The sequence below is a fragment of the Panthera uncia genome, chromosome D4 (genome assembly GCF_023721935.1).
Source record: "Panthera uncia isolate 11264 chromosome D4, Puncia_PCG_1.0, whole genome shotgun sequence".
NCBI classification, from domain to species: Eukaryota; Metazoa; Chordata; class Mammalia; order Carnivora; family Felidae; genus Panthera; species Panthera uncia.
Genome location: NC_064807.1, coordinates 84,354,808 through 84,373,100, shown reverse-complemented (window position 1 = coordinate 84,373,100; position 18,293 = coordinate 84,354,808). Strand labels below are relative to the sequence as shown.

General features: G+C 46.2%; 2 protein-coding genes across 3 annotated transcripts in view; both read right to left on the bottom strand.

Moving 5' to 3' along the window:
• The window catches only part of LOC125921743 (neutrophil gelatinase-associated lipocalin-like), a 50,247-nt gene that overhangs the window by 4,620 nt on the left and 27,334 nt on the right, over positions 1-18,293 (bottom strand). Inside the window, exon 6 of one of the 2 annotated variants that reach the window (XM_049629346.1) lies at positions 7,671-7,701. The exons of the other annotated variant lie outside the window; for it this stretch is intronic. Within the exon in view, the coding sequence (XP_049485303.1) occupies positions 7,682-7,701 (20 nt within the window). The 3' untranslated portion in view covers positions 7,671-7,681. Of the gene's footprint in view, positions 1-7,670; positions 7,702-18,293 lie in introns of those variants that run through there. 2 annotated transcript variants of the gene reach the window in all.
• On the bottom strand, positions 8,055-11,331 carry LOC125921706 (neutrophil gelatinase-associated lipocalin-like). Its single transcript, XM_049629287.1, has 5 exons — positions 11,114-11,331; positions 10,454-10,590; positions 8,966-9,045; positions 8,703-8,822; positions 8,055-8,497 (listed from the first exon to the last, which is right to left on the bottom strand). The coding sequence occupies exons 1-5, from the start codon at positions 11,249-11,251 to the stop codon at positions 8,343-8,345; spliced, it is 630 nt and encodes a 209-aa protein (XP_049485244.1). The 5' UTR covers positions 11,252-11,331; the 3' UTR covers positions 8,055-8,342.

The following is an 18,293-nucleotide window of genomic DNA, read 5'->3' as shown; positions in this document are numbered from 1 at the left end:
ATTAAAACCTACAGTCCATTGACAAACTTGAGGCACATACAGAGTATAACATTTCTCCAGGAATTCCTTACTGTCTGAATGTTAATGCTTTGCTAGAGGGTAAAACAACATTAGCTTGACAACATCTAGGTCTCCAGTAATGTGGGAGTCTACTTGAGCATATGAAAATCCCTTTAGAAACTTCCTCTTGACTTTATGTCCCCCAACCCCATGGATTATAACCAGTCACTCTTCAAAGCCCCAGTATAGCTCTTTATGCCCAAGACTATTGTCCCTGTGCTTTAATAGAATCACCTTTTTTGAACAAAAGATGTTCCAAGAATCCTTTCATGGCTGTCATCTCTGAACACCCACCATTCAAAAGCACCCTCATTGCCATCAAGAATCAGCCCCTCCCCTCCTCCATGCCCCATTGGCAGGGTGAACCCAGACCTCAGCTGGCCCCTAAGGGACTTGGCCTTTAGTTCCTTCCTGGTGGGGGACAATGGGGACATGCATCTGCACTGTGTGAAGTGGGGTGGGGGGGCTGGCGCCCCAAGGGGGGCTCTCTACCCTGCTACTCTGGACACTGGGAACCTTGGGTCACAGTGAGTGCAAGGACTAGCCTCATCCTTGAGAGATCACTGATTTCATCTGCCATCTCTGGCCATAGTCTTGAACTGTGGAGCCCAGGGATAGGACTGGACACCCAGAAATGTTCCTGCCATGGCTGATCCCAGCTTTGTCTGGGAGGGAAGCAGTTTCCTCATGGGAGCTTGGATGTCCATGGGAGGCAGTGATGGGCCCCAGCCCCCAGGCAGTGTCTCCTAGATGTCACCACCAGGGCCAGAGCTGATAGAATGCCTGACCTGAGGCTGACCTGAGGGCTGACTGGCCTCAAATGAGACTCCCAGAGACCTCATTAGCATGTCTACCTGCTGCAGGGGAACCAGCTCCCCTAGCCTGGACTTTGGGTGGTTGGTCCAGAGAGAAGGAATTCTGGGTGAATAGGAGCATAATATACAAGCTAGAGCCCCCCACCCCCCACTCTCAGGTGGGATATGTGACATTCCTCTGGCTGCCCAAGAACAAAGGAAAGGAAAGAAAACACATGGTTAACTGATAGAGATCCCAGTCATCCAGGACATGAGTCTCCATCAGTTTACAAATATCTTAGTAAATTAGAAGAAAAAGACAATCTTATCAATAGTCTAGTGTCCAGAAGCCTATAGACTCAGGTTCCTGGAGCCCCTATTAACACCCTCCCCACCATGGTGATGTGGGGAAGAAAGGCAAGAAGGAAATGGCAGGTAAGATTAAATTTCCTGATACCCTGCAGCCCAGTGACAAATAATTGAGGCACATACAGGGTACATTTTCCCAGAACCCCCTACCATTCCTAAATATAAATGCCTTAATAGAGGTAAAACAACCTAAGCTTGACAGTAGCAGATCCTAGGGGAGATTAGGAGTCCTCTTTAGCATGTCAGACTCCTTCTGGAGGCCTCCTTCCCTTTTGACTTTACTTCCCCTAACTTCCTAGTATATAAACACTCTTCCCAACTTCAATGCAGCTTTTTCTGCCCATGGGTCCTGTCTTCATGTTTTAATAAAATCTTTTTTTTTTTTTTTTTTTTTTCACCAAGACATCTTCAAGAATTCTTTCTTGGCTGTCAGCTCTGGAACCCTCCCCACCCCACTCAATAACCTCACCATTTGGCCTCCAATGTGGGGTGTGGGTCTTTTCATCTGGACTCAGAGCTTCAGTGCAAACTTGGTGAGCACTTTCTCTTTGCTTCCTTTGCTCTTATTTCAGGGGCTTTTCAAGGAGTCTGGTCTTATTAGAACACTTTCCTGTCTCCATTGCTCAGGCTGTACTCCTGTAGCCCGTGGCTACTCTATGGGGAGGAGAGAGCCTGTCTTTTGGCTGGAAGTGAATCCCCAGGCCGGAATGGTAAAAAGATCCAGAAACTTGTGCCCTCTCTTTATTTCTGTCCTTATACATAGTTGTCCTGGGCACAGGACAGCCACCTAAGTGACTAACATGGCTGCCAATCTTAAGACTCCTGTGTGAGGTTTCCTCCTCATTGGTCTAGCATGATCCCATCCACATCCCTGGTCTCACCAGTTCTGGCTGTGGGACCTCCCCTAGAAGCCTGCAAAACCAGTACCCTGATGAACTGGGGACCATTTCCCAGGAAGCTGGCTGTAAAGACTGTATGTGTTGGCATGTAGAGTAGATCATGATGGGTTTCAGTCTTCACAGTTTTTTGTCAATGTCGTCTATTAACTAGGACTTAAATTACAAAATTGGGCAACTCCAGCTTGTAAAACTTTTCCAGTGTTTTCCATGATTTAAAAATGATGTTGTCTTCAGCTTCTCAGCAAGGCAAAGTAGGTCCATCTGCTGGCACCGATTTGTAGGCTAGGATGAAAAGGGAAAGTGGGGGGGACACCACCATCCCTCCTACAGAAGCCCTTAAAGGCTGGTTGGTGATCATCGAGATTTGCTTCGAGGTACGCCTCCGGTCACTTTGACCCCTCAGAAACCTCTGATGTATCCTGCACGGGTGCTGCCACCTGGTGATTGGGCAGGATTTTCATGGTAATGGGCCTTCTCTACTTTTCTCTCTCTAGGAAGAGGATGGGAGCTTCTCAGTCCCCAAGGACTCCTCCTTGGGATGCCTTTTTAACCCACTGGAAACAAATTGGATTGCAAAATTTAGGAAAGGGCTGATGTCATGTAACTGTGTATGGCCTTAGTAGGATCTAGCAGCTAGAGCTCTTCTGCAGGAAACAGAATCAATGCACAGGGGTACCCTAGGTCCAGGCCTTCACAGATCTAAGTCAGGACCTGGACCAAAAGCCTCTTGCAGAATGCACTTGCCCAAATGTGTTTGGCTAGTAAACTCCCTCCGGGCATAGTGGATGTCCTAACAGGCCTCCTCCTGATGGAACTCAGGTGCTAGTGGAAGCAAAGACCCTCCCTGACAGAGGGGATGCTGACTCTTTATCTCTGTTCCTCTTCCTAATAGATGTGGGAGTCTCTCCCTCATTCTCCTGAGTTATCGGCTATAATTGGAGCCAACAGTGGGTAGTCTACCTTGAGACGTGGATTTTAAAGACTATTCCCAAGCAGCTGCCCAAACGCCCTTTGTTTCAAGGAAATCCCTTGTCTTCTCTAGCCTGACACAGACTCCCTATTTCCACTTTGGTGGAAATCAAACAAACAAACAAACATGGTGTCTCCTCTTTCCCAGCTGACAAAGTTTAGAACCAGAAATCCTCTCTCTCTGCCTCTGGCATTTCGCCTCTTCTGCCTTCCCTTCTCCCTCCACCTGTTTCTGCATCACCCTCTGTGTGACCTACATAAACTGGCTTCTATACCATCCTCCCACCCACGATGTCAAGGAGTGATGAGCACCCTCTTGGATCACCCACTTTAGATTCCCCCATTGGTGTCCCAGGTAAAATGTGACAATAGGGAACAAACTGATTGTCCTCAAAGTGAACGCAGGTGGAACGTATTCAGTGTTAAAGCTTATTTAAGTTTGTTGATTAACTAAGATAGACATGTATTTAGAGTTATCAGCATTAAATATGAAAATTTTTTTCTACCAAGGTTTCCTAAAGGTCAAACTCATGTTGTCTCTGTTGCAATTTGTTAGCAAAAAGATGACTTAAAATAAAGGGTAATTTTATATATCTCAAAGTTTTCACGGATAATTGTTAAGATAGCTTTCATAGTCTTTGATAATCTGACACTTGGATAAATGGGATTGAATTCACTGGATATCTAGGTCTTTTCCAAATAGAATGAATGGAGTGTTAAAGCATTGATTACTGAATATAGGTTTCTGCTTTTGACTTCTTATTGCAGAGAAACTAAGAACATTTGGGTCTATTGGAAAACATGGTTTAAGCTTAATTGATTCATGGATTTGCCATCTAAAGGATTCTGGTGTAACGGTTTACAAATGGTTGCTACTTAGTCTCAGCTGGACACTAAGGTTGCTAAGAGTCAAAATTCTGCTAAGCATAATTAAGACTGATGGAAATAAGGAAAGCAACTCTATATGTAAGAAAGTATGAATGTGTAAAAAAGAGAGAAGGAATGGAAATATATATTTTTGTTACAGGTAAAAGAAAGTAATTTTGTCCTAAATGAGACTGGTTTGGAGAAAAATGGCCTGGGACAAAATTTGAATGCAAAGGAAAGTCATAGAAGGTTCATGAAGGGAAATCTTTGGAAAAGAATTTTTAAAAAATTTTTTAAATGTTTATTTATTTTTGACAGAGAAAGAGACAGAGCATGAGCTGGGGAGGGGCAGAGAGAGAGAGGGAGACACAGAATCCGAAGCAGGCTCCAGGCTCCAGGCTGTCAGCACAGAGCCTGAGGCGGGGCTTGAACTCACAGACTGTGAGATCATGACCTGAACCGAAGTGGGACACTCAACCGACTGAGACACCCAGGCGCCCCTGGAAAGGAATTTTATGTGTGATTACGGCAGACTATGTTGCAGAATGGATTTTTAAAAGTACACCAGTATAAGGTTGAAATTCTGCTTTTCTCTCTGTTCAAAACACAAAGTTTTCTTTGGATTGTACGGCTCTTGGTTAAAAAAATAAATAAAAATAGTATACAAAGGTTTTTTTTCTCTTTTGTCTCCTGGGAAAACCACAGCTTTAGGTTTTGTCTTTATCAGGTCATTGATCATTCAGTAAAAACTTCTCACTGTTAAAGGAGATAAGTTTCGCTAACAAGTATATAACCCTATATATTGCCTTTGGAATCTCATATTGCCATCTTGGTTAAATACATAATTTAAAGCTTTAAGATTTGTAATGAACTGAATTCTATTTCAGATGTTCACTATAACTTTCTAAGGTTTGACAAACTTCCCCGGATTTAAATTGTAAAAAAAGTCTTTTTGACCAAGGAGGCCTTTTTATTTGGTATGTTAAATGAAAGTCGTATTAAATAATGATACACCTTAGGTGGTATTGCTTGGGTAAATGCTGGAACTGTTCAAATGTGTTTGCAATTCCTAAATCTCTAAATGAACATGCAAAACATATCCTACCTAAACCTGATCTGACAGTTATTAGAAACCCACACCATATAAACCCAAAACACCTGGTTTATTTAAAGGATGGAAAGCCTACTATAACAGGATTTAACTAAAAAATGGAAGGGCTTCTACTGGATCATATTATGTACTCCCACTGCAGTAAATTAGAGGGGCACACTTCATGGGCTCCTATATCTAAATAAAACCTGTATCCCCTTCCCAGGAATTCAATGAGTAAACTAATCTGCCTTCTTATTCCTGTGAACCTGTAGAAGATCTCAGACTTCTCCTAGGGTAGTTGTACCTTTCCTTTTCATCCTCCTTTCCCAATTTCTACTAACAGTTCCTTCTTACAACAGGCCATTCAAAAGGATCACCACAGATATTTGAGTTAAAAACCATAAAGACCAATCTGATTCCTGCTGCCTGTTCCCAAAAGCATCTGAGGATGCTTCAAGCCTAAAAAAAAAAAAAAAAAAAGCTCACTGGCAGTACTGGGAGAGACTGGGTTTGTAATCTGCTGTAATCACTAACCAGTATTTGTCTTGTTTCTATAAAAGTACCTCTTTTTAATTACCTGATTGGTTACTAAACAAAACAGAGTCAATATGATGGCTATACACCACGTGTTACATGGTTAAGGCCTTAAATGACTCTAAATACCATTATTTTACTAAATACTAAAATAACTAAAATGCATAAAACGCTTCTACAAAACAGAATGGCAATAGGTGTTTTAAGTGCTACACAGGGTGGACGTTATATTCTCATAAATACAAAATGTTATGTATACATTCCACACTATTACAGAAATATTTCTGAATTTCTAACAACAAGAATACTCAAATTGGCACATTAAACAATTCCTCTCTTTCCTTCAGTGATTGGGTAAACTCTTGAACTGGAGGATTTTTGTTATCTACCAAAGACTTTTCATTTGAGCTGATCTTTCTAGTTATTCTACTTACGTTTTGCTGTTTTCTCCCAAGTCTCTCTGCCTGGTGCCAAGACTCCATCACTACAATAACTTCAAGCCAAGAGATGATCCTTTCTACTCAAGCAAGTTCATACAACGTTTTCCACCTTGGATTCAGCTGCCTCACCTTGACTGACCTATGTTCCCCTATGGACCAATAATGACCCATAGGTAGGGACAACTCTATGCCCCTATTCAGCAGGAAGAAGCTATGGAAGATGAGACCTTCTTCCTTCAACAAACTTAAAGATTTAAGGGTCAAAGTTGATCAGGGGGGATATGATGAGGATCTGAGGCAACTGTGAACAAAACAGGCTGACAAACCCCCCCCCCGCCGTGGAATATGTGACATATTTCTCACACATTCCTGGCTACCCAAGAACAAAGGAAAGGCATTTAATTGCTTGCCATGTTGATGTAGGAAACTAAGGCAAATGAAAAATTAAATCCCCTTACTGCCTGCAGCCCACTGACAAGTCCTTAAACCAGCAGTGACCTCCCTCTAGGATCTCAGCTGCTTTGAAGATGACACTTTGCTAGGGGCAAAGAGAACCTAAAGTCAACATTATCCCAACCTCCAAGATCCTGTAAGTCTACTTCCTTCTCTCAACTACCCCAAGGTGTATGCTGGCAATCATACTCCAAACTTATGGCCCCTGATATGCATCTGAAGAGTCTCATGAGTGAGGTTTTATTCAACTGTAATAAGTGGTGTTTCCCTAGCAACAGTGAGCCCCTCAAGGTCCTGGAAACCTTGCTTCCAAAATACCTTAGAGACCTACTCTATCCCTGACCTCCTCCAATTTGAGGCTAAATATAATCAGTTACCCATCACAACCCAGTGCAGTTTTTCCCACCCATGGGTCCTGTCCTCATGCTTTAATAAAATCACATTTTTGCACCAAAGATATCTTCAATAAATATTTATTGGTCCTTAGCTTGGGAGCCCCCCATCACTCCAAAACTTTATCACTGGTGACAGGGGGGTGACAGCACCTCAACCCACCCCCCAACCCTCTCCATCTGCCTGGTTCTGGCTGGACCTCTGACATTGGACCTGCTGCAGGTGGTTGAACATGGGTGTGAGACGTGCCCCTTCAGTGTGCTAGGAGGCAGGGGCAAGTCACGACTCCTGCTGGTCTGGGTCTGGGCCTGGATTTGGGAGCTAGAAGTGTTCAGTCAAAGCTAGAATCAGCTTCTGTGGCCTCCATCCCTTGCTGGGGACCACAATACCTGGGAGTGATGCTAATAGGATCACTATTGTGATTCTTTTCCCTTGATTCTTTTCCCTCTCAGAGGGCCCAGAGATCAAGGAGCACAGGTTGGAGTTTGGGGGACATGTGTTTATTTAGACAGTAATGAGGGGTTCCATTAACAGGGAAGTCTGGGAAGCAGTGAGCTGGTGGGCTGTGTAGTGAGAATGGTCCCCTGGATCTCTCACTGGTGTCCAGAGTGGTGGGGACAGCTGGACAATGCCCTGGGCAGAGGTCGACATGAGGGGGATGGGGTGGAGAGAATCAGAGGGCACCTGAGAGGGAGTCAGGGGAATAAAGAGGTGCTGGGCAGGTGGGACAAAGGCAGACTTGGGACCCCCTCCCAGATGCACCCTGGCTACCATCAGCCCCCTCTCCAGTCATACTTACCGCACCTTTGCTCACTCATCGATGCACTGATCTGTGGAGGACAAAGTGGTCAGCATGGGCAGGGGTGTGTGTGTGGGATCCTTGACCTCCAGGGCCCCTGCACTGCCCCTGGGCTGTCCTGGATTCAGTCACAGAAGCTCTGGGGCTTCCCTTCAGGGATGGTACAGCAGAGGACTAGATGATAGGGAAGGGGACTGAAGGAGAGGCCTGAGGACAAGCAGACCTGGGTGATACCCATTCTCCAAAGGAGGCAGGTGAGGCTCAGCCAAGTTCCTGCTTGGGCACCAAGCCTTCTGCCTGTTTACCTGCTGAGTTCTGACACACCCTCAGCCTTGGGGAGGCACCTACCCAGGCCAGGCTGCTTGAGGACAAGGGCACCTGCCAAGTCAGTGGTGAGCCAGCCCCAGGGCAAAGGGGGAGGTGGCCCAGGACAAACAGGCCAGGCAGGGAGGAGGAACAGGGAGAAATGGCCAGGCAAGGAGACTGGGGAAGCTCGGCCCCAAATGTGTAATTCTCATGTGGGCAGGACTGAGCTATTGTGAAGGAGGAAACTTGGGAACAAGAACCCTGGGTGTGACAGGGTCTTCTTGAACCCAAAGTGGCTCCTGGAGCTCCAGTGACCACAACAGGGCTCTGCCTCCCTTCTCTCTCCCCTTCCCCAGTGAGGCAACATCAGGCCTGGGCAGTACCCATATACCCTTCTCCTGTCACCAGCCGGTGATTACCAATGTGGATAGGGAAGATGATGTGCTCATTGGTGAGGCCGAGGGCTTTGGTGAAGCTAATGAAGTTTTCCTTCAGCTCATGGGTCAACTCCTTGGTCCTCCCTGTGACCAAGATGGCTGGTGAGTGGCTGGCAAAAGCTCCATAAATATTGTGGAACCCATGAATGATGCCTCAGACCCCTCCCCACCTCTCTTTTCACAGACCCCTCTCCCACCTCCCAGGGCTTGGAGTGTAGGTAACCTTGGGGGCTGGGTGTCGTGGGCCTCTTCTCCCCCAACATAACAGGTCCCAGGGGGTAAGACCCACCATAGAGGGTGATCTTGAAGAACTCCCGGTTTTTGTAAACTGTCTTGAAGAACACCGTGGCAACCTGGTTGTAGTCTGTGGCCACCACTCGTACAGTGTAGCTCTGAGTTCCAATGTAACCTGCATGGCAGACACTAAGGAATTAGCCTGCCCTGGCCAGGTAGAAGGAGCCATTGCTTCCACCCCGACCTCCACAGGTTGGCATCTGTGTGGAGGGACAGGAAGGTCAGTGACCCTGGAGACCCAATCCACTCAGGACTCACGCTCAATGTTGCCCAGGGTGAATTCGCCTGGCTGTGAACTTGGGATGAAAATTCTGAGCCAGTGGTCACAGGTCTCGTTCCTGTGGAAGCAAGAGATGGGTGGGTAAGAGGGTGACAGCCCACCATGCCACAGCAGGAGCCTCACTCCCCACCCCTCAGATGGGCCTGGCTCTTCTCCACTGAGCCCATCCCTGCCTCTCCCTGCCAACTCTGCCCTGAGCCCACTCTGACCTGCCCATACTCTCTCTCCCAGCACCTACTGTCCTTCCTTCTTCTGGGCTGTTTCCCCTTGGCAGCCTTTGCTCCATACTTTTCCTCACACCAAGGCATTTGTCATATATATATATATATATATATATATATATATATATATATTTTTTTTTTTAAATTTTAACATTTTCATTAATTTTTGAGAGAGAGAGAGAGAGAGAGCAAGAGGTGGGGAGGAGCAGAGAAAGAAGGAGACACAGAATCCAAAGCAGGCTCCAGGCTCTGAGTTGTCAGCACAGAACCCGATGCGGGGCTCACACTGACAAACCATGAGATCATGACCTGAGACAAAAATGGACGCTTAACCAACTGAGGTACCCAAGTGCCCATGTCCTCTATTCTCATCTTTCGGGATCCCGCTATAACCATTCTTGGGGGAATCACCACCAAGGCTCCAGTCTGCTGGATGCCAAAGACGTCCTTAGCTGTTGGGCCAACATCTGGTCCCCTGGCACTCCAGAGCCAATATCCCAACACCTGCCCCTCTTTGGATCCTTCAGTGACAGATGCTCTATCCCCATACCTAAGTGCCAAATCCAGAAACCCAGAGGAGCTGGGTAAGCCTTGCCTCCCCTCTCTAGGTCCTAATCTGCCCCAAACTCTGGTCATCTCCACCTATGATTGATCAGCCTCCTGGGCTGCACACCATCATTCCTCTCCCTGCTGCAGCCATACCCACTGGTGAGCCATACTCACCAGTACCTGAGGCCCCTGCCACTGTGACCACCCACCCCCCCACACTGCTCATCAGCTCCTGCTCAGGGCAGCCATGAAATGGCTTGCTGTTTCTTGAAGAAGTGGCTCTCTCTGACTCAGCCCAGCAGCCCTGCCATGAAGGTCCCAGGCCTTCTACTGACGCAGGTTGGTTCCTCAAGGCCCATTTCATAGACCACCTCCCTAGAAGCCCTTAAGAATGTCCTAGGTGGGATTCCACGCTAGATCCAGTGACCCTCCTCCCATTCTAGGACACTCTGCTCTCTTTGGTAGAGAGTCTCTGTCCATCCTCAGTACTCTACTGTGTCTGTGCTAAAGTGACCAAGAAATGTTGATCTAGTGAATGAAAGAAGGAATAAGCACAAGGATCCAGTACCCAGTGGTAGGATGAATGATCATCTTTCAGCTTTGGTCACCCCTTGGCTAAGACATTAGTTTGCTTCTTGGACCCCCAGGGCAGTCTTGTAGGCCCCCCATGCTCCCTTAGGAGGTGGTGGCACTCACCAGGCCAGGATAGAGGTGACATTGTAGCTGTTCTCTTCGTTCAGCTCGTAGGTGGTAGCATACATCTTCAACTGGCTGTGTTCTTCTTTATTAAATGCATTCCCTGCCAATCCTACGATGTACCATTTCCCCTGGAACTACAATGGGGGCTGGTGATAGGCAGAGCAAGGAGCAGCCCCAGGGGACCCTCCTGCTCCATCACTGCAGGCACCTCTAGGCAGCCTGGGCCTCAACCAGAAGCCCCTCTAACTGGGCTGCTGGGACCCAGACTGGCCACACAGGCTGGGCTGATGATCCTGGTGGAGCTGTAGACCATCAGGCCAGGCGGGAGCCCTGAGTGTGTCAGGGACTGGGTGACCCTTGGCAAGTGGCCAGCTAGCTTCCCTGAGCCTCAGTTTCCTCATTATGTAGAGGGCCTGAAGATGTTCCCACCTTGCAAGGACTACAGGGATTATGGAAGAAAGTGTAGACTAGGGGAGTCTGTCTACTCAGCTAACCCTCTTGTCAGCAAGGTTGCATGTTGTTGGAGGTTTCAGGTATGTCTTCCATCAGGGCACCAGAGGGCAGACTGAGCTAAAGTCTGAACCCATCCTGTCTCTCCTCCCCTCTGTTCACACTCTTCTCAGGGCCTCCCTGCACCTGCCCCTCCAGGACCCTTACCAGCTCATTTTGGAAGTCAGGCTGCAGAGGGACCCTGTCCAGAGGTGGGGCTGGGATCAGGTTTTGGGTGGAGTCCTGGGCCTGGGTCTGCAGGAACCCCAGCAGGGCAAGGCTCAGCCACAGGAGACCTAAGGCCATGACTTCAGGGCTGAGGAAGCAGGCACCACTCCAGATATTCCCTGATAGAGGGGATGAGTGAGGAGGCTTCTGGGGGGATGCTATTTATGGTCTCTGTGGCCAATGGCTCACCCCAGGGTGGAGCGACATATCCTTTGCCAAATCCTGGAAGGGTGAGGCAATTGCTGGTATCTCGTGCTGAAGATCATGGCAAGCTTTCTGCCCTTCCCCTAGGTCAGGATTATGCAAGATGAGGGGCAGAAAGGTCCATGAGGCTAGAGGATGCATTCCCCATATCTCCACATCTCTGGCAGGGACAGTGACTGTCTCCACAGTCTCTTCCCCCTGGTTAGCACTGTGTGTGGTCAGGGTTCTGTGATCTGGACCAGCTGTCATCTCTGACCTCCAGGAGCTTCTCTGCTCTGGCCCAAGTACACGGTGGGGTAAGTGCGGTGGGGCCCCCTTATTGCACCTAATGAAAACAGAGAATGCCTCCCACCAACAGAGCCCATGCTGCTTTGTGGGTCTCCAAAAGGAAGGGAAGGGGACTCAGCTGAAAGAGGACATTCCTGGTAGGGAAGGACAGAGTGTACCCTGTGTTGCTCATGGAGCCCAGATCCTGGCCTTCCCAGGTACCCACCCTAGGCCTTGGCACGAGGTGAAACACCCTTTCCCTGACCCCACAACTAAAGACCTACCGGGGAGTGTTCCTTATGAAGGAGCATAAGGCAAGCTGAGGGCAAAGCACATGTTAGCATGCCTCTTCCCCCAGGTGGGATATGTATGACATTCTTCAGGCACTCCTTGATGCCCAAGAACAAAGGAAAGGAGTGAAAATAAATTGTTAGCTGATAGAGATCACAGGTTTGCAGGACTTGAGTCTCCATTAATTTACCCTTGTTCTAGTAAATTAGGAGAAAAATGGAATCTTATCAATTCTCTAATCTCCAGAAACCTATACTCAGTTTCCTGGAGCCCCAGTATCAACCTCCCCCTCATAGTGATATGGGGAAGAAAGGCAAGAAGGAAATGGCACATGGCATTAAATTTCATTATGACCTGCAGCCATTGACAAATACATGAGGCAAAAATGGAGTGTAACATTTCTCCAGGAATTCCTTACTGTCTTAATGTTAATGCTTTGCTAGAGGGCAAAACAACCTTAGCTTGACAACAGCTAGGCCTCCAGTAATGTGCAAGTCTTCTTGAGAATATGAAAAGCCCTTTAGAAACTTCCTCTTAACTTTATCTCCCCCAACCCATGGTATATAACCAGTCACTCTTCACAACCCCAGTGCAGCAGCTCTTTCTGTCCAAGAGTCCTGTCTCCATGCTTTAACAAAATCACCTTTGGACTGCAAGCTGTATTACAAAGCTCTAATCATCAAGACAGTATGGTACTGGCACAAAAACAGACACTCAGATCAATGGAACAGAATAGAGAACCCTGAAGTGTACCCACAAACGTATGGCCAAGTAATCTTTGACAAAGCAGGAAAGAATAATATTCAATGGAATAAAGATAGTCTCTTCAGCAAGTGGTGCTGGGAAAACTGGACAGCAACATACAGAAAAATGAACCTGGATCACTTCCTTACACCATACCCCAAAATAAACTCAAAATGGATGAAAGACCTAAATGTAAGACAGGAAACCGTCAAAATCCTTGAGGAGAAATCAGGCAAAACCTTCTTTGACCTTGGCCACAGCAACTTCTTACTCAACATGTCTCTAGAGGCAAGGGAAATAAAAGCAAAAATGACCTACTGGGACCTCATCAAAATAAAAGCTTCCGCACAGCAAAGGAAACAATCAGCAAAACTAAAAGGCAACGATGGAATGCGAGAAGATATTTGCAAATTACTTATCAGATAAAGGATTAGTATCCAAAATCTATAAAGAACTTATCAAACTCAACACCCAAAAAACAAATAATCCAGTGAAGAAATGGGCAAAAGACATGAATAGACACTTCTTCAAACAAGACATCCAGGTGGCCAACTGACACATGGAAAAATGCTCAACATCACTCATCATCAGGGAAATACAAATCAAAACCACAATGAAATACCACCTCACACCTGTCAGAATGGCAAACATCAACAACTCAGGCAACAAAAGATGTTGGCGAGGATGCAGAGAAAGAGGATCTCTTCTGCACTGCTGGTGGGAATGCAAACTGGTGCAGCCACTCTGGAAAACAATATGGAGGTTCCTCAAAAAAATTAAAAATAGAACTACCCTATGATCCAGCAATTGCACTACTAAGTATTTATCCAAGGGATACAGGGATACAGGTGCTCAAAGGAGCACATGCACCCCAATGTTTATAGCAGCACTATCAACAATAGCTAAAGTATGGAAACAGCCCAAATGTCCATCAATGGATGAATGGATAAAGAAGATGTGGTATATATGTATGCATATACATATACATATGTGTGTGTGTGTGTGTGTGTGTGTGTGTATACACACAATGGAGTATTACTCGGCAATTCAAAAAGAATGAAATCTTGCCATTTGCAACTACATGGATGGAACTAGAGGGTATTATGCTAAGCAAAAATTAGTCAGTCAGAGAAAGACAAATATCATATGACTTCACTTATATAAAAACTTTAAGATACAAAACAGATAAACATAAGGGAAGGGAAGAAAGAATTATATAAAAGCAGGGAGGGGGACAAAAACTTGAGACTCTTAAATATGGAGAACAAACAGAAGGTTACTGGAGGGGTTGTGGGGGGGTGGGGATGGGCTAAATGGGTAAGGGGCATTAACGAATCTACTCCTGAAATCATTGTTACACTATATGCTAACTAACTTGGATGTAAATTTAAAAGATAAATTAAATTAAAAAAAATTTTTAAATCACTTTTTCTGCACCAAAGATATCTCAAAAATTCTTTCTTGGCTGTCAGCTCTGAATCCCCACCATTCCAAAGCCACACCATTCATACCTTGAGTCATTGCTCCATTTCATCCATGCCCCATTGGCAAGGTGAACCCAGACTTCAGCTCACCCCTAAGGGACTTGGCCCCTCCTGTGGGCCCAGTGGACAGAAACCCCAAGCTAGGCATGCCAGCCACAAATAAGACAGCTTGACAGAGTAGAACTCTGAGGCTAAAGTCCCGGTTCCATCCTGCTGGGGGACAATGTAAGCCATGCATTTGCACTTTGTAAAAAGGGGTGGTGGGCTGGGGCCCCAAGCGGGGCTCTCTACCCTGCCTCTCTGGACACCAGGTACTTTGGGTCACAGTGAGTGCTAGGACTCAGCCTCATCCTTGAGAGATCACTGATACCACCTGCCATCTCTGGCCATAGTCTTGGACTGTGGAGCCCAGGCTAGGACTGGACCCCCAGAAGTGCTCCCGCCATGGCTGATCCCAGCTTTGTCCAGGAGGGAGGCACTTTCCTCATGGGGGCTTGGCTGTCCATGGGAGGCAGTGATGGGTCCCAGCCCCTGGGCCGTGTCTCCTAGATGTCACCAAGTTGGCCAGAGCTGGCGGAATGCCTAACCTGAAGCTGTCCTGAGGGCTCACTGGCCACAGATGAGACTCCCAGAACCTCAATGGCTCTTCCATCTGCTGCAGGGGAACAAGCTAGCCTAACATGGCCTTTGGGTGGTGGGCCCTGAGAGAAGGGACTCTGGGTAAAGAGGGAACATAAGGAAAACTGAGGGCAATGTACAAGCTAGATAGAACTCCACCCCCCCAGGTGGAATATGTGTGACATTCCTCTGGCTGCCCAAGAACAAAGAAAAGGTAAACACACACACACACACACACACACACACACACACACACAAAACAAATGGTTGACTGATAGAGATCCCAGTCATGCAGGACATGAGTCTCCCATCAGTTTACAAATATCTTAGTAGATTATAAGAAAAGGCAATGTTATCAATAGCCTGACCTCCAGAAGTCTATAGACTCAATTTCCTGGAGCCCTATTATCACCCCCACCCCCATGGTGATGCAGGGAAGAAAGGCAAGAAGTAAATATAAGGTAAATTAAATTTCCTGATATGCTGCAACCCATTGACAAATAATTGAGGCAAGGGATAGAACATTTCTCTAGGAACCCCCACCATTCCTAATACAAATGCTTTACTAGAGGTAAAACAACCTTAGCTTGACAATAGCAAGGCCTGAGGTGATTAGGAGTCCTCTTTAGCATATCAAAGTCCTTCTGGAGGCCTCCCTTCCTTTTGACTATACCCCCCTCTAACTTCATAGTACATAATCAGTCAGTCTTCACAACCAGAGTGCAGCTCTTTCTGCCCATGGGGCCTGTCCCCTTGCTTTAATAAAATCACTTTTTTTTGCACCAAACACATCTTCAGGAATTCTTTCTTGGCTATTAGCTCTAGAACAACCCCCCCCCCGCCCCAACACACACACACACACACACACACACTCTAAAACTTTATCATTTGTCTCCCAATATGGAAGTGTCAGTCTTTTCATCTGGACTCTGAGCTTCGGTGCAAACTTGGTTCCTTTACTCTTATTTCTGGGGCTTTTCAAGGAGTATGGTGTTATTGGAACACTTTCCTGTTTATTGTTCAGGTTATACTCCTCTAGCCCATGGCTACTCTACGGGGAGGAGAAAGCCTGGCTTTTGTCTGGAAGTGAGTGTCCAGTCAGGAAAGACAAAATGACCCAGAAACTTGATGCCCTCTCTTTATTCCTATCCTTATACATAATTGTCTGTTTTGGGCACGGGACAGCCACCTAAGTGACTAGCATGGCTGCCAATCTTAAGACTCCCGTGTGAGGTTTCCTCCTCATCGGTCTAATGTGATCCCCTCCACATCCCTGGTCTAGCTAGTTCTGGCTGTGGGACCTACCCTGGGTGCCGGCAAAACAAGTCCTGATTGAATTAAAACCCAACTGGGAATGTTTCCTACGAAGTTGGCTCTAATGATGTTATGTGTTGGAATGTAGGTTAGATCATCATGGGTTTCTGTCTTCACTGTTTTCAGTCAATGACCTCTGCTAACTACTACTTAAATTACAAAATTGGGCAATTCCCCCTTGTAAAACTTTTCCAGTGTTTTCCATGGGTTAAAAACGGTAGTTTCCTCAGCCTTCTCAGCAAGGCAAACTAGGTCCATCTGCCCACACCTATTTGTAGCCTAGGATGCAATGGGAAAACAGGGGGACACTAGCATCACTCCTACAGAAGTCCTTAGCAGCTGATCATAGCGAATCAAGGTATGCCTCAGATCACTTTGACACCTCAGGAACCTCTGATATATCTTGTGCCTGGGATGCCACCTGGGAGTTAGGGGGGGTGGATTTTTGTGGTAATGGACCTTCTATACTTTTCTCTCTCTAGGAGGAGGATGGGACCTTCTCCTTGGTTGCCAACGACTCATCCTTGGGATGCCTTTTCAACCCACTGGGAACAATTTGGATTGCAAAATTTAGGAAAGGACTGATTTCCTGTAACACTGCATGGCCTTAGTAGGATGAAGAAGTTAGATCTCTTCTGCAGAAAACAGGGTAAATGGACGGAGGCACCCTAGTTCCAGGCCCTCGCAGTTCTAAGTAAGGACCCAGACCAAAAGGTCTGTTGCAGAATGTATTTACCTTGAGGCGCTTGGGTGGCTCAGTTAGGCGACTGACTTCAGCTCAGGTTATGATCTCACAGTTTGTGAGTTCAAGCCCCCCGTCAGGCTCTGTGCTGACAGCTCAGAGCCTGGAGCCTGCTTCGGATTCTGTGTCTCCCCCTCTCTCTTCCCCTCCCCTGCTCACGCTGTGTGTGTGTGTCTCTCAATAATAAATAAATGTTAAAAAAATTTTTTACAGAATGTATTTGCCCAAATGTGTGTGGCTAGTAAGCTCCCTCCCAACATAGTGGATATCCTAATAGGCCTCCTCCTGATGGAACTCAGTTGCTAGAGGAAATACAGGCCATCCCTGACAAAGGGGATGCTGACTCTCTCTGTTCCTCCTCCTAATAGATGTGGGGGCCTCTCCCTCATTCATTTCCCTAGTTAATGGCTATAATTGGAGCCAACTGCGGTTAGTCTATCTAGGGGCAGGGACTTGAAGAATATTCTCCAGCAGCTGCTGAAACTCCCTTTGTTTCAGGGAAATTCCCTGTCTTCTCTAGCCTGGCATAGACTCCCTATTTCCACTTTGGTGGAAATCAAAACAAACAAACAAACAAACAAACAAACATGGCGTCTCCTCTTTCCCAGATGACAAGGGTTAGAACCAGGAATCCTCTTTCTCTGCCTTCTGGCATTTTGCCTCTTCTGCCTTCCCCTCCCCCTGCTCCTTTTCTGCCTCACCTTCCTTGTGACCTAAGTAACTGGCTTCTATACCATCCTTCCACCCACATGTCAAGGAGCAATGAGCACCCCCTTGGATCGCCCACTTCAGATTCCCCCACTGCTGTCCCAGGTAAAATATGACAATGGGGAACAAATCAATTGTCTTTTAAGTGAACGCAGGTGGAACGTATTCGACGTTTAAGCTTATTTAAGTTTGTTGGTTTAGCTAAGATAGATATGTATTTAAAGTTACCAGCATCAAATTAAAACTTTATTCTATCAAGGTTTCCTAAAGATCAAATAAGCTCATGTTGTCTCTGTTGCAATTTGTTAGCAACAAGATGACTTAAAATAATAGTTAATTTTGTGTATCTCAAAGTTTTCACGGATAATTGTTGAGATAGCTTTCATAGTCTTTGGTAATCTGGCACTTGGATAAATGGGATTGAATTCACTGGATATCTAGGTCTTTTCCAAATAGAATGGAGTGCTAAAGCATTGATTACTGAACATAGATTTGTGCTTTTGACTTCTTATTGCAGAGAAAGTAGGAATATTTGGGTCTATTGGAAAACATGGTTTATGCTTAATTCATTCATGAATTTTCCATCTAAAGGATTCTGGTGTAACAGTTTACAAATGGTTACTACTTAGTCTCAGCTGGACACTAAGGTTGCTAAGAGTCAAAATTCTGCTAAACATAATTAAGACTGATGGAAATAAGGAAAGTCACTCTATTGTGGGAGAAGTGAATAAAGTACACCAAAGATGGC

Bases quoted from the DNA above. Each gene is read 5' to 3' on its own strand.
- LOC125921706 (XM_049629287.1), bottom strand. From the start codon at position 11,251: ATGGCCTTAGGTCTCCTGTGGCTGAGCCTTGCCCTGCTGGGGTTCCTG. The intron at 9,046-10,453 runs GTGAGTGCCACC...TTGCTTCCACAG, and splicing joins GTCACCTCTATCCTGGCCTG to GAACGAGACCTGTGACCACT. The intron at 8,823-8,965 runs GTGAGTCCTGAG...TCTGCCATGCAG, and splicing joins CACCCTGGGCAACATTGAGC to GTTACATTGGAACTCAGAGC.